The sequence below is a fragment of the Eulemur rufifrons genome, chromosome 5 (genome assembly GCF_041146395.1).
Source record: "Eulemur rufifrons isolate Redbay chromosome 5, OSU_ERuf_1, whole genome shotgun sequence".
NCBI lineage: Eukaryota > Metazoa > Chordata > Mammalia > Primates > Lemuridae > Eulemur > Eulemur rufifrons.
In genome coordinates this window covers 3,475,822-3,490,845 of record NC_090987.1, presented here as the reverse complement: position 1 = coordinate 3,490,845, position 15,024 = coordinate 3,475,822, and the positions used below count along the sequence as shown (strand labels likewise).

The following is a 15,024-nucleotide window of genomic DNA, read 5'->3' as shown; positions in this document are numbered from 1 at the left end:
AGAAATAAAATGATCTTAGTGGGTTCCTCAAAATCATGCTGTATCTCTCCCACTCCACGATTGTGTTAAGTTACAATTAAGCTAGTAAATCCTGTCTGGTACTAGTTACATTCTGTTTTAAGTACCAAAGGCTTTTCCCTAATCTGAATTCCTAATTCAATAACAAACAGATATGCCTCTGTCTCTAATGAAAACATTTAACAAGGTTTATTTATTTAGTTCAAGTCTACAAATAGTTCTTAACCATATACCCTGTGCAGGGTAATATGCTAAGTGTTTTAAAACTTATTTCATCCTCCTTTATTTAATTGGAACATGAAGGCTATTTTCTTACAACATGTTTTCACGCTTTAAAAATGTTAAAGCCTATTTTTTGCTGTTTTGTTTTTCCACAATTAAAATAGATCTCATAGAGTCCCTCATTTCACAGATTAGAAGACTAAGGCTCTGAAGCAGGCAACTAAAGCAACTTGTTTAAGGTCCCAGGCTAGAGGCAGACAGCCCCTGAGACTCTCATCTCCTGTTCTTTGTACCACATCTTAGATAAGATTATACATCCTGTCGATATAACTTTTGGCACTATTGAAAGCATATCTCCATTTCTCCATAAAATAAAACAACTGCACATTTTTAAGGGCCACACAATTAACAAATCATTAAGTTCCATGTATATCCTCATGTAGATCTATTAATATATGTCTACAAGGTTAAGTGTAGACATTTAATAATATATTTAGTCAGACAAATTTAGTTTAAAAACATTTTTTTCAAGTGACAGGTTTTTGCCTGATAGCTTTGAATAAGTCCAATATTTTAAAAATCTAATTTCTGTGCCTGATATTTAATATCTGGTAACTCAAATGAATCACACAAGGTATAAATTAAGCCAACCTAATATGCCTTCTGCTATTTTTCTTAGTTTGTGATATTCATACACACTCACATTTTATGTTGAAAAGGGAACCATTGATTCCTTAACATCTAATTTTCCACAGTGAGACATTAAAAATAACCACCTGCTTAGAACACGGTCAATCATTCTATTCTTAGTAGCTGACTTTTCCTTACCAAAAGATTGTATACATGTCCAAATCACAGGCTGAAATTCAGGTTCCCATTTCAGGCATAATGACAGTCACTCTAATTATATCAACCCACCAGGAAGTTCACTCAACTTACAAAGGAATAAAATATTCATCATATAAAAAGCATTCGGCTTCCCCTTAACAGAGCACTATACAAAGACTAATTTTAGTACTAGTGGCAAATTGATAAAAAGTTCAAGTTTCCTATTTAAATTTCTACTTTCCTACATAATAGAATTTTTGCAGGCATTGTCACCATTTTGTCACAAGGCTTGTGGTATGTCTAGCATTACAGCTATTCAAGCAAGAGTATTACAGCACTAAGGAAGAGGGCTGTGCTTCCGAAACCAGGGTAAGTGGAGCAATGGAGACCTATGGAGGACATGGGACATTCCTGAAGAGTCGGGGGGGGGGAACTAAAACTTAAATAGCTCAACTAGTAAGTAATTGAATCCTTTCTTAATGCTTAAACATAGACATTTGGTTTATTAGAAGGCAAATATGCATGACTTTCTTTCTATATCTATAAACCAAGAAACCTTATGAGCAAAAAGTTTTCAAGAATGTAAACTATTCTCAGCATTCTCCCTCCACTCGGTAAACTAACTGCAGTGACGAGTACAGGGCCAGGAACTCCCTATGATAAAATGAGAGGGACTTAATAAGGTACCATTACAGCACGTTGAAACTTCGGAAACGCTGGATCCTTTTACTTCTTTGAGTTAACTGAAGCTACTTCTGTTCCCTGCTCCTTTCTCATCTTCTCGAAATTGCCTCTCTCGCTGTAGGAGAGGACCACTCTTCAGTTCCAGGGAACCCCAAGGGCAAGGGAAGAGAGCGAGTCTCTGAGGTACCAGAACAAAAATACCACAGGCTCCTGCATTTAGACAGGAAGACAGAATAGGATCAGAAGGTGAAGACCAAGGCGTGGCGGTCTAGAAGGCAACGTGGCCTTGACATCGGAGCTGCACAAAGTGCTGCCCAGGAGGAGACGCCCCGGACCAACCTGCCTGCCAGGGGTGTCTGCTTAGGGATGATGTGTCCAAGATTCGTGAGCGGAAGAGAAAATCTATAAGGTTTTGATGAGTAGATTCTACTCCCCTAAGTTATAAGACCCTAAAGGTGATTGGAGCGAAGACACTATGAAGTAGCACTGGAGCGGAGCACAGGTGAACTTCGGGAAGGCTCCTCCAAGGGTCCACACCTGTCCTCGCACGTGCGGCGCATCCCGGCCCCCCGCGAGGCACCGGCGGGGGTGCAGGGCTTCCCACGTTCCCACAGCGCCTACCAGTCGAACGCATGAGGAGAAGGTGTATTTCCTTGGGAAACTACTTCACTTGGATCATAACCTGTGGAACCCCACGTTTCCAGGTTGAAAGTGTTTCCTTGGTTCGTTCTTCCAGCCCCTTCCCGCGTCAAAAAGAGCCTCGAGCCCCGGGCCAGAGCTGGACCAACAAGAAACACTGGGGAAACAGCGGGGGGCGAGGGCGGTGAGGGGCTTCCCCGCCAGGCGGACCCCCCCGCCCCACCCGCAGTACCGTGACAATCACCTGAACTCGGAGGCCCCGGCGCGCCCCACGGCCTGGCCCGCGCTTGCTCGCCCCGCGCCGCAGCGGAGGGGACAGCGCAGCGCCTGGAGGCGTTGCCAGTGCTGCTGCAGGATCCGACCGCGTCCGGTCGCCATGGAGACCAGACAGCGACAGCCCGGAGCGCAGCAGCCGAAATGTGGCGCGTCCCGCCCCGCCGCGCGTGCGCAGTCGCGCGGCCAACTGTGCGCGTGCGCCCGCCGCAGACACCACCGCCTTAACACCGGCTCCCGGAACGGCGTTCTATGAACTTCCGGCTTCCGGATTCTTTCCCCGAGAAAGACAAGAAGACCAGACGGCAAGTCCGCCGCTTGGAGTTTAGGACAGCTGCGCCTCTTTTGTGGGGACCTCGCTCATCTCCACTTGCTTACTCTTCACTGTCTGGTTCTCTGGAGAACTGGACCGTAAAAAGAATCATTTGCCTATAAGGAATGGCAAAGCCACAATCAGACAGAGAATTTCCCAGTTTGCACACTGCTTTCCAGAAGGGCCACGAAAACATGCAGTTTGTAACCGCTATTTTGATTTTTCAAGTTCTCCTTGAACCACACAGGAGCTAAGGCACGAATTTCCCCAGGAACCCGGCACTGCCTTCCTGCGACTCCAAGGTCATGCGGCGCGTGCGCAAGCAGCCCGCGCCGAGGCGTCTGGGAGCCGTAGGGAGGTCCCCCTGCATTGTGGGAAATGTAGGCCCTTGTGCTCTTCCCAGCGGGGCAACTCAGTAAGGAGTGAGGTCGTCAAACTACTATTCCCAGGCCTCCTCAAGAGTTCCCAGGGTACTTTGCAAAGGCATGGCGGGGAGAATGTGAATGTCAGCGTAGAAGGTACTCAGAGCATTTTAGTTTAAGTGGGAGGAGGACAGAAGGGAAGGTGGACATCAGCTTCTCTGAGGAGACTTTTCGTCTTAATGTACGCTGCTGGAGCTAACATTTTGCCTACCACGCCGCGTAATGTGAATGTATAGACTTGTGAACGTGTCCGGCTGTGTGTGTAGCCTGACTGTGAAGCTTTGCTGGTTATAGTTGACATCGTCCCTAAGCGGAACAGTTTTCTATGAACATGATTTGTACATTTCTCCGAGCTATACAGTATACAGAGAAGCTGCACAGATCCTCAGGAAGGCGATTGTTTTTGCCATGCTTTGTGCTTAACAAGGCTTGCTTGAAGACTGAGTCCAGTTTGAGATGGGGGCTTCAAGAGCAGAAGAAAACGGTGCGACCTAGAGGTATTCTTGGAGTCACTCAGAAAAACATCTGGACTCAGGGACCGAGGCCCTGGAAAGCAAAGGAGGATAGCAACAAACAAGTGTCTGTGCACAGAAGTCAGAAAGGGGAAACTGCTGTCTCAACGTCGCAGAAAGGTAAAAAAGGACTACTTACATAATGATCAGTCTTCCAAGAAACGTGGCGAGAGCTGCCAATGCCCTGTTACACCACGTTCACTGCTAAAAATGGGAAAACAATTCATACAAATTAAAAGGTGGAACTGTTTAAACAGTTTAGAACCAGAGAATATAGACCCACAATTTTCTTCACAAATTTGAACTCAGATTTGAAAGTTGATCTTGAATTCTATATAACTGTTGCATTATGTCTAGGAAATTCTTCTCAATTTCTATTAGTTCTGGTGCATATAATAAAGAGTAATTGAATACGATAAATACAAAAGAGAGATTATTCAGCCATAATCAATAAGAAAACTTTATGTAGTTCAACTCAATAAACACATCTGTTGAGTAACTGCTGTTATGCCCAAATACGTAGATTGTATAGACTACAGAATTAAAGATGTCCAAAACATCACTTGCCCTCAGATGTTACCTACACTAATAGAAAGAACATATAAAATAAGGAGGATGGGGGAATGTAATTTTGTCAGAGAAAGTCAGAGGCATTTTCACAGGTGTTTTAAGTTTAATTTTATTATTTCTTCATTTAATTTGTAGAAAAAAGTAAAAGGAGGCAAAAACAAGCAATTCTGACAACCATGATTGTACCACACAAAGATGACTATTGTTAATATTTTGGTTTATGTCATTTTGATATACATGCTTTTTAATAATTTTTAACAAAAAAATCGTATCCTGCCAATAGTTTTGTAATCTGCATGTTGAAAATACCTACTTTTTCATTTACAGTAGTTCAGTGTGAAGGAACAGCCCGTATGCACAGGTGAAAGCCCTAGAAGTGTGAAACTGCATGTGTCAGATCACCTGGCACAGGCAGCAGTACTTCCGCTCAGAGCCCTTTCCTAAGCTGGACCTTATTCATGAGTGACAGCCTGCCTTGTTATTCAGTGAATAGATGGAAGCAGTATTCCTAGAGAATATGCTGTTTCCAGAATCTAAAGAGGCCTATAAGCATTGTGGTAGAAGGTATAGGATGCAATAATTTGTCTGTTACTTGGGATGGGATGTCCCAGCCTGTCCCATAGGGTGTACCCCTACTAGTTTCACTGATGTGGTTGGTGAGCTTCTGAATCTTTGTTGGGTCCATCTCTCAAATTTAGAACACATGTCTGACCAAGCCTTCCACACATGTCTTACCAAGCCTTCCAACACACTTGCCATTTGTTACTTACTGGTTCTAACATGATGGCATAGATAGAGTTGACAAACGTGATATTCTGCTGAATGTCCAGAACAGCATTGTCCAAATAAAATTGCAGTGATGGAAATGTTCTATGTCTCTGCTGTCCAATATGGTAGCCATTGACCACCTGTGGCTATTGAGCACTTGAAGTGTTGCTAGTGTGACTGAGGGACTGAATTTATTTAATTTTAAATAAACTTAAAATAGCCATGAGTGACTAGTGGCTGCTGTTTTGAACAGCCTCAGTCCAGAAGGTTCCAGTCCCTTAAGAGTATCATATGACAGATGGTGGGAGAATTAGCAGATCCTGGGCAAGACCATAATATACACTGTTACTGTTTCTTGTTACTACAAACTACTGCTGCTCCTTCTCAATACACATGGAAAAGAAGGCATTCTTCAGACCAATGGCCAATACTATGAGACTGTGTTGATTTGCTCCCATAAAGTTATCGTATCTGGCATTGCATCTGAATTGGGGATACTATCTGTTTGAGTTTGCAGTGAACCATTATCATTCTTTAGCCTCTATTTGTTTTTTTGTAAATGGAACACTGGTAAATTACATAGAAATACAGTGGGGACCACCACCCTGCTTCTTTACGTCTTTAAGAATAGCATTATCTCTGCCATTCCCCCTTAGATTTGATATTGTTTGTGATGTGGGCAGTTTCAGAGGCTTCCATTTGACTTTTCCCACTATGATAGCTCTTAACCCATTTCCAAAGGAGCTAAAAGTAGGGGTTGCTATTGCCAATTACTGAGTATATGCTTTTCATTTATACATTTGGAAATAAGGGAAATGACTATGAGTACTTGGACCCAGCTGTGAACCTCTTATAAGCTAGACTCTCACATGGCCTCCTATGCAGCAAAACCCCATGATGACTCCTGATCCTCAGGTACCGTCAGCACAGACTCTATGTCCATGTTGATAACTATAAGTCCCTTTGGTGAAGGACCAGGAGAATCATACACACTTGCTCAGGTCCCTCAGAGGGACCTGGTCTTTCCTTCAGTAAATGGGTTCCAGGTCTGAAAAGTGGTTCTGATCCAGAAACTGGGGCAGTGACCAGGACTTTGCATCAGGGCAGCTGCCTTCAGCCTCCTGATCATACAGTATTAATTTCTCTTTGAATATATTATTGAATAATATCCTTGTCAGCTACCCACCAGTCTTGCTTTTGGGAACACCGAGTTCTAGTAACCATCTCTGTTGCTCTGTGCAGGGCACCCCTGGCTGCCACTCCAGCCTTGCTGTTCATTATGACAGTCGCACCCACCTTGGGCTCTGATGGCTAAACACCACGACCTGATCTGTATCTCAGGATTCTTTCATTGCTGTCAGGGAATCCTGCTCTGTAACGATGTAACTATGGCGTCTTTACTGCTCTGGTAAACAGTGTCCTTCAGGCCCTCCCATGGAACATAGGAACATAGGCAGCTGGTGGATTTTCAGGCTTTATATTACCAACCTGAAATAACTGAAAGGATCAGAATCCAGTTTTAAAGAGTTTATTCAAGTGAAAAGCTGGGAATGTCCATTTGGGAGACAGACTCCGGAGAAATGGTATCAGTGTCCCAAAGTTAAAAGTAAAGTTCTGGCTTATATAGGCAGAAAACAAGCTTAGTAGGATTATGACATTTTCTATACAAGGCTGGCTTATGAGTTACAGCTTGTTTTCATTTCCTATAGTATGTTTAACATTCCATCTTCCGACAGTGTGATAGCAGCATGAAGTCTTTGAAAAAGGTAAGAGGGAGGTTAAGCTATAATGAAGATCAGCCGTGTAGAGACGGGGTCTTCCCTGGGCCCTTTAGTCATTTACAACATTTTAAAAACAATGCAGGTAAGGAACGAGATCAGCCTATAATCAGAGAAAAAGGTTACAGCTGCCTACCACCTGACTCAGGCCCCGTAATCACGTTCCTTTAAGGCTCAAAGTAATTTCAAGTTCCAACAGCTTAGATTTTTAATTACTTAATTTCACAGTATCTTACGTCTCCTCCAGCACTCCCACCCTCTGAGCCTGTGAAGAGTTTCCTCTACAGTTTGCCACTTTCTGTCATTTTTACTTCCCTTAATGTGGACCATCACTGTCCCCAAGCTCCCAAGAGCAAACCTAGCCTGCCAGGGTCCCCATGCTGATGAACTGATCAACTCCTGCTCAGCTAGTTTTGCATTCTGTGCCCTAGAGAGACAGTCGTGTGTATGCTCTCCCAGCTCCTGCTGGTGGGCCTCCGGCTCCTTCCTTCAGAGCAGTGTTTGTGGTGTTCCTTCTGCCCGGTACGTGGTAACTTGGCCAGGAGGGCCTCAGGAGAGGCCGCCTGAGGGGAGCTCATGTCTTGCAAGGCAGAACCCTGCCGCTGCCCCCCAGTTGTCAAGAAGGTGGAAGTGCTGACCTTTAGCAGGAGGAATGATCCACTTGTTGAGGCCCATGGAATTCAGGAGAATCTGGGATTCACGATTTTTGAGAGCACCGACCTGCTTATCCCCATGCCAAGCTTCAGGTTCCCTTTCCTTCCCCTCGGGGCCCTGGTTGGCCTGGGAGCCCTGATGGACTTGAAATGCCAACCTCTCTGCTGCTCTTAAGCCCTGAGCCTGACCCTCTGTGTTTTCTGGCCTCTGGGTACAACAGATGAGCCTCTTGTCATATCATGGAGGAGGCTCCTGCGTTTCGCACTTTGCCTTCATTGGTGATTAGTTACCCTCATCCTCTCAGGAAGGCCCTGACCTAGCTGAGGAGGCTCTCTTCAGATGCAGGAATGCTCTAGAAGAACTGGCAGCCGCCCCTGGTCCCCTAGCGGGGAGTACCCACAGCACACCACAGCTCAGCCCCCACTACAGGAGGGTAGAGAATTGCAGGAGCAAATGGATGAAGGTTTTTGCATGAAGGTATTAGGTCTGCAAGAGTGAAGAAGACAAAGGTAGGCAACGAGTAGCTTCCATGGGAGACGGCTATCAAGTAACATTAAACAGAAATTTTAAAAATGTATAGAATATGGATAGTACTCACTCATCACAGGGCTGTACACATAGTAGATACACAGTGTCTGTTTGTGGTAAAATAAATAGAAGAGACCTGCTAGGTACCCTCAGCAAGGCGGGAAGGAATGTGTTGGGAGGCACAACCAAGAGTCTAGGGTGTTGGGGCCAATGACCTGGTTTGTAATAGGGGCAGATGTGGCTACCTGTTAGTATAGTTATTAGTGTATTGTCAGTTTGGGATTGGCACATGCTAAAAGTTAATATTTATTGAAGTGTATTTTGTGACATTAATAGAGAATAGAATGAAATGTCATGTAGGTCTCAACTTCTGGACCTTGGTAAGAAGATTGGATTTGTGGTGACAATTATTTGAATCAATTCCATGAATGACACAGATTTTGGCAGATGCAATTTGAATCACATCTTCTAATGTGGGAACCTGTACTGAAAACTTGAAGGGTTGTGCTATGCTAACAAGTGTTGTTTTATAAAAGTAATAAAAGCTTATTATACAAAAGGAAAAAGTGAGAAAACAAAAGCAATCATCTCTGTTAAATTTTGTTGTTTTTCTAAAAAAAAAATTATATTTAAGAACTTGGGGTTTCTAATATGGTGAACAAATTAATGTATAAATGTAATGCCAGGAGATGATCCATTTTTTTCAGCATCAGTAAAAAAAACATAGCTGTAATTTCAGTGTTACGGTAGCATGATCAAAATGTTATAGTTCTTGGCAGACATATGAAGATACTGTACGTGTATATAGCTATACTTACACAAGTACTCTGTCCCATAACAATGTCTTTTTTTTTTTTTTTGCAACAGAGTCTCGCTCTGTTGCCGGGGGTAGACTGCAGCGGTGAAATCACAGCTCACTGCAGGCTCAAGCTCCTGGGCTCAAGCAATCCTCTCACCTCATTCTCCCAAAGTACTGGGATTAAAGGCATGAGCCACCACTCCCGGCCATAACAATGTCTTGGTTGAATTTCTTTAGCTCTCAGGACTTCTATTTAATCCATATACACGGCTTTTATTAGTGTGACAACGAGTGTACGGTCTCCATACAGGTTCTTCATTTTCTATGTTTGTTTTATTCATAAATCTTTCTGGCCAAACAATTCTTGCTCTGAATTCAATTCTGTGTTTATTTTATACCCCCAGTCAGTGCCAGGGTGGGGGATGGCATTTGGGAAAGTTACCATTAAGAGTTGGCCCCTGTTTTTGTCCCTTTGGTCCCTTGTCCCCTTGGTTGACGAAGCCAACACTATTCATCTGTGAACGGCAGACCTGCGTCTGGTGCCGGCTGGTCTGCGGCAATTGTTTTTACTGTGAGAGACTGGATCACTTACTGAAAAGATTTCCTCGTTCTGGAAATTAAGACAGTATTAGAAGTATAATATTGAATTAAATAAAAATATAGACTCTCCAGCCCTGCTCTGAGCAGATCTGATGCACAGGGAGGTTTTAGAACAGCTGCTCCAGAATGCACAGACCTCGCCTTGACCCTCAGTCTGTGTTTCACATGCGAGAGACACAGAAGCAGGGCCTGCCTGCTAGCAGCTGCTGCGTGTAACCGACTGGTTCTCTCTTTGCAGTGAAAGAAGCTGGAAGAGATTTTACCTATTTAATAGTGGTGCTTATTGGAATCGGCATTACAGGTTGCAAAAAACAGCAAGTATAACACCCCCGAATAGCTTTTTAACTTCCCTTTTCATGCTGCTCTTGCTTTGCTTCATCTTCTTTTTCTGTGATTTCAGGTGGCTTGTTTTACGCAATTTTCAAAGAACTTTTTTCTCCCTTCAGTCCTAATAAGATATATGGGAAAGCCTTAGAAAAATGCAGGACACATCCAGAGGTGAGTTCTCAAGATCCAGTTACATGGACTCTGACGATAGGGAGAAAATGCTGGGGAGGAGGCAGCGGGCAGAATTCCAGCACCTGAGCTGTGGAACCAGTGAAATTCATGTGGTGACGCATCAGGGTTAGGCTGTGACGACGTGACCGCGTCTTTGTTCTTAAAACACTTTGATTAAGAGCACCCAGAGGTCAGTGTAGCAATGTTTTCCTCTGACAGTCATTTTACTCATTTTTCATTGATACTAAATGCTTAGAACAAACCAAAATATCAAACTCATGTGATAAGTTTCTAGTCTTTTAAAAAAAACCTGATTCGTGGCCTCGTGGTCATACTAGTAATTGTTAACACTTCACAAAAGTGCGTCGTGTGCCAGGCACTGAGTGTCTCAGAGCATCATCTTTATTAAGCCCCACAGAAATCATCTGTGTCAGGTACTCCGTTATCTCCAGTTTGCAGAAGGGGAAACTGATACTGAAAGAGATTAAGTAACTTCACCAGCACCGCTGAGCTGGTAAATGGGAGAGCCAGGACCTGAATCCAAGTTTTTCTGATTCCAAATCTTATGCTCTTAAGCACAACCTGCCTCGGCCATTCCATGGAAAAGCTGCCTCGGGACGCTGTCTACAAGGCAGGGTCTAGATAGTGCCTTTCCAGTCACAGATCGCCAGCCAGTGTGGCCCGTGAAGTACCACATTTCCTACTCACTGGGTGGGAAGTGTCAGCGTTGAAAATATCACTCATTGAAATCCCGATTCTTCCACATTGAAAGATAATGACAGCACCATAAATATTAGGGCTGTTCTTCACCAGACCGAGCAGTAATGTCAAAGGAACAAAGAATACGGAGTCCCAGGCAAGGGGAAGGATGTGAACCCAGAGGTCGCTGTCAGCATGGAGACCCTGTGCTGGTTTTCCAGGGGCACCGGCTCTGAGTGCTCCATTAGTTTCTCTAATCGTGTGGAAACCTCAGAAACTAACAGTCTCTGGCATCTTTTTAAATCCACTGATTTCTCTTAATTGGACTCTGGGCAGTCTGGTAACCACGTAGAAGAGCTCAGGGAGGGAAACGTATCCCTGAGTGAGTTGAAAATCATCAGGGAAATAAGGAAGGTTCCCAGTATAGACATTGGGGATCCAAATTACAAATCCTCGTTACAGACTACAAACAGACACATGGGTGGTAACTTACAATAACTGGATGTTAGGATGCCTCTCTGGAAAGAGTTGCTGTGTTATTCATAAATTCAGCCTTTCATAGATTTTTCAGCATTTTGAACAAAAACAAAACTGCATAGAATAAACAAAAGAGTGAGATATTTAAAGTTACAACTTAATTTGCTGCCTAAAAGAGCTCCATAAATAATAATTAGACTTTAACAATTTTGTCAACATTTTCTAAGGGCCTTCTCTTTGCTGGTACAGTGTCTGCTTGAAAAATAGAAAATCCTAATGTTCTGGTATTGATATGTGTAATCTGTTATAGTATATCTGGACATTCGTTTCATTGTTTCAGCTACACAGTTCTGAAATATCTTTCATCTTAAATATTATTCCTTTTTATTTATTCTGGAAAATGTTTTACTGAATCTACAAAAAGAAATTTTGTAAACAGTCAATTTTTTTTAGTTTGATGTCAAATCTGTGTTTTTTAGAGAGAGTTCCACAGTATTTGCATTTTAAATTAAATAAAAACTACATTTCTATATCATCTGAATTTTTCCATTGCAAATAATTGCTTCACACCTATATCTCTGGTTTAACTGTCATGACTGCCTGTTTTTTTCTCACTATTTTTAGTGACTTAAAAAGTCAGTTTGATCTCATAGCTTTTATTAATAGTATTAGATCCCATTAATCAAATTTTATTTAAAATGTTCATTTTATCTTCAAACCATAAGATTTCAGTAGCAAAATACCTGAACGTGTTGTTTATTTTGTTTGTTTTTTGTAAGGCAAGTGGGAACAGCTTCACTTCAGCCCACATTGCTCTGAAACTACAAGTCACACCCAAATTTGCCTGTTTTAATCTCTGTGAATGAAATATTGGTTCAAATTATGTAGGGATGATTTTTGCATAATCTTTTCTTTTTGTCTGTTTTCTCATCATTAGAATCTGCATTTTTTGAAAGGGTCCTAGGCTTACTGATTTTTTTAATCCTGCAACAAATAACTTTGTCAGAAAATATTTCCTTAGGAAGCTTAGAAAAATAACATGAGGTAAAGCCCTGTCTTTGTTGTGCAGGTGATCAGCGTTTTCGGGGAGCCCGTGAAAGGCTACGGGGAGGTGACCAGGCGAGGCCGGAGACAGCACGTCAGGTACTGCAGGCGCCTGAACTCGGAAAGCTCAGGGTCGTTCTTCAGTGAAAGGAACTTGGGCTTACGTTCATTCATTTCTTGACAGTTTTATTGAGTACGTGAAAGATGGGCTAAAACACACGCGTGTGAAGTTCTACATCGAGGGCTCTGAGCCCGGGAAGCAGGGAACGGTGCACGTGGAAGTGAAAGAGGTGTGAGAATCTCGGGGCTTGGGGAGCTGGCGGTTCTGGGTGTGGTGTGGCTTATGCGCTGGGAAGGAAAGTAACACCTGGAAATGCTACATTTTTTCAGAACCCAGAAAGTGGCAAATGTGATTTTCGATACATATTTGTAGAAGTTGAATCCTACCCTAGAAGAACTATTGTCATTGAAGATAATCGATCCCAAGAAAACTAAAGGAAGCAAGCAGCTGTTTGCTGATGGATGTGGAATGGTGCCAGTTCACTACTCTGATCTCCACGGCTGTCTTCCGGAATCTGTTCCAAAGAATAAGATAGGAAAGAGTATGTAGCTTAGAAAAGTGAATGTAATCAAGTATTTGTTGCATGTAGACAAACTAGAGACTTTCTTGTGAAAAAATATGGAAATAGAGCATATTTTATCTCATTGAATTGTCAATCATGATATGTCTGCTCTATTTAACATCATCTTTCATGATGAAAAATTTTTGTTACTGAAAATTTTACATCATGTAAATAAAATAGATTTAGTATTTTATGCTTTTTATATTACATGACCGTGTAAAGCCTGCAGAATAAAATTCAAACTAACAAAAAAAGTGTCAGAAGCAGCTTCCCTCCATATACTTTGGAATCTGACCTGAGACGAGCACGTGAAGGTATCTGGGAACGTGGTGAACCAGACGGTGAATGCGTCCCTCCACCGTTGTGTGGTTTTTAGGAATCCAGCTCATATTTCCCCCTTTGGGACCTGAGGTCATCGTACGCAGTGGGGAAAGCATACAGTCCACAGTCGGGGGGGACCTGGGCTCTCCCCACCCCTTTCTAGCAGGTGTGTGGGCCTGTGCAGGTGTCTCGGCCTCGGCAAGCCTCCCTGTCGTGTGGTTTGCTAGGATGGCAATGAGGTCAGAGGGACAGGTGCCTGCACCCTAGAAGGCAGCCGTGAGGTGCCCTGTCCCCTTTAGAACGTGCACTGGTACCTCACGCTGCCAAGACACTCGGGAATAAACGAGAGGCATCTGAGTGTGTGTGTGAGGCCCCCATAAAGTGCTTCTTCCTTCGCCCTCAGAACTGTCCATAGAGGAATTTCTGATGCGTTCTTGAAATGTTGCAATATCAGGCAAAAAGACCACCAAGCAGTCTGTCTGCCCTGTTTAGTTTATCTCCCTGCTTACTTAGCTAATTTTTTGGTTTAACTGCTTGTTCTAAAGGGTTTTTATAGTGAAAATTAAAAGTATTTAGATCTACTTAGTGTATAGCTTTATAGTAAATACTTATATCTAGTAGACAAATCCAAACTTCCTGCTCTTATTCAGAAATTTTCAAGCTAATGTTACCCTTTAACACATAAAATTTAACACCATTTTTTTCAAGGTCCATGGAAAGCCCTCTTGGGGTTTTGTTTGGTCTCTCCATTGAATCCATAGATAATTTTAGGGAGTCATTTGTCTAAGGAAACAATAATAATATTTTCTAAAAATTAGCCATCATATAGCCGAGTGACACCTGAAAAGCACTGGTGACCTCTCAACAAGGAAGAGGCCAGGAGTGGGCGGCAAAGGGGCCTGTTGGTTTGCTAAGAAATATTCAAGTTGTTTTGATTTGACATGATATCACACAGAAATGCTGCATTCGTATAGAAATCTTCTTTCAATAATTCACATTGCTCATTCTGTTCTTTATAAAATTTCACTGTCTGTTCTCCCAGAGATAAATTTTGCGTAATTCCTGTCCCTGTGACAGCCAAAGCACTTTGGAATGATACAGCAAATCACATGAATACCTCATCATTCAAGGTTAGCATGTTACAAAACTGATGAGGTTGTGTTACATTTGCACAAATATAGTTAACAATACTTATAACTTGTTGCAAAGTGTCACTTTAAAAAGTAGCTTAAGCACAGAGATTTTGCTGATGCAAGATCCAATGAAGAGAAATGAGAGCATCTGGATCTGCTAATACTCTTTTTATCTGTGCAATAAACCCTTCATCTTTTCCTGTCCTGGAAAGTGCACCATCTGTACATACCCCCACTAAATTTACCAAGTTCAGTCCAACTTCACATTTATCTTGAAATTGTTGAAGATATCTATTCCCCATGTTCTGTTTCCAAGAGTGCCCAAAGCGAGTAACTCTTTATAGCAAGTAAAATCTGTTATGAATGGAATGAGGTATAAAACCTGTACTGAGTCAGTAGTATCAGTTGATTCCTCCAAAGCAATTGAATATGTAAATACATATGCACGCACATATACACTTCCTCGCTTGCACCACTGGTATGAAACTCAGGAGTGATGGGCAGAACAGGTGTCTAAGTCTGTGGTTCCAACTGTCGATTCCCCCCAAAGACTAAAGAGAACCAGAATTCTCGGATAAATGGATGATTCCCGGCCTAGGGCAGGCGGGGTCTGAGATGAGC

General features: G+C 42.7%; 2 protein-coding genes across 2 annotated transcripts in view; one reads left to right on the top strand and one right to left on the bottom strand.

Annotated features, from left to right (window-relative positions):
- The window catches only part of FBXO15 (F-box protein 15), a 46,532-nt gene extending 43,763 nt beyond the window's left edge, over positions 1-2,769 (bottom strand). Inside the window, exon 1 of the mRNA XM_069467871.1 lies at positions 2,636-2,769. Within this exon, the coding sequence (XP_069323972.1) occupies positions 2,636-2,769 (134 nt within the window). The remainder of the gene's footprint in view (positions 1-2,635) is intronic.
- A 689-nt stretch (positions 2,770-3,458) lies between these two features.
- TIMM21 (translocase of inner mitochondrial membrane 21) lies at positions 3,459-13,170 on the top strand. Its single transcript, XM_069467870.1, has 6 exons — positions 3,459-4,031; positions 9,847-9,909; positions 10,009-10,106; positions 12,352-12,425; positions 12,511-12,616; positions 12,717-13,170. The coding sequence occupies exons 1-6, from the start codon at positions 3,725-3,727 to the stop codon at positions 12,819-12,821; spliced, it is 753 nt and encodes a 250-aa protein (XP_069323971.1). The 5' UTR covers positions 3,459-3,724; the 3' UTR covers positions 12,822-13,170.
- The last annotated feature ends 1,854 nt before the right edge of the window (positions 13,171-15,024 follow it).

Bases quoted from the DNA above. Each gene is read 5' to 3' on its own strand.
- TIMM21 (XM_069467870.1), top strand. From the start codon at position 3,725: ATGAACATGATTTGTACATTTCTCCGAGCTATACAGTATACAGAGAAG. The intron at 12,426-12,510 runs GTACTGCAGGCG...ATTTCTTGACAG, and splicing joins GGCCGGAGACAGCACGTCAG to TTTTATTGAGTACGTGAAAG. The intron at 12,617-12,716 runs GTGTGAGAATCT...ACATTTTTTCAG, and splicing joins TGCACGTGGAAGTGAAAGAG to AACCCAGAAAGTGGCAAATG.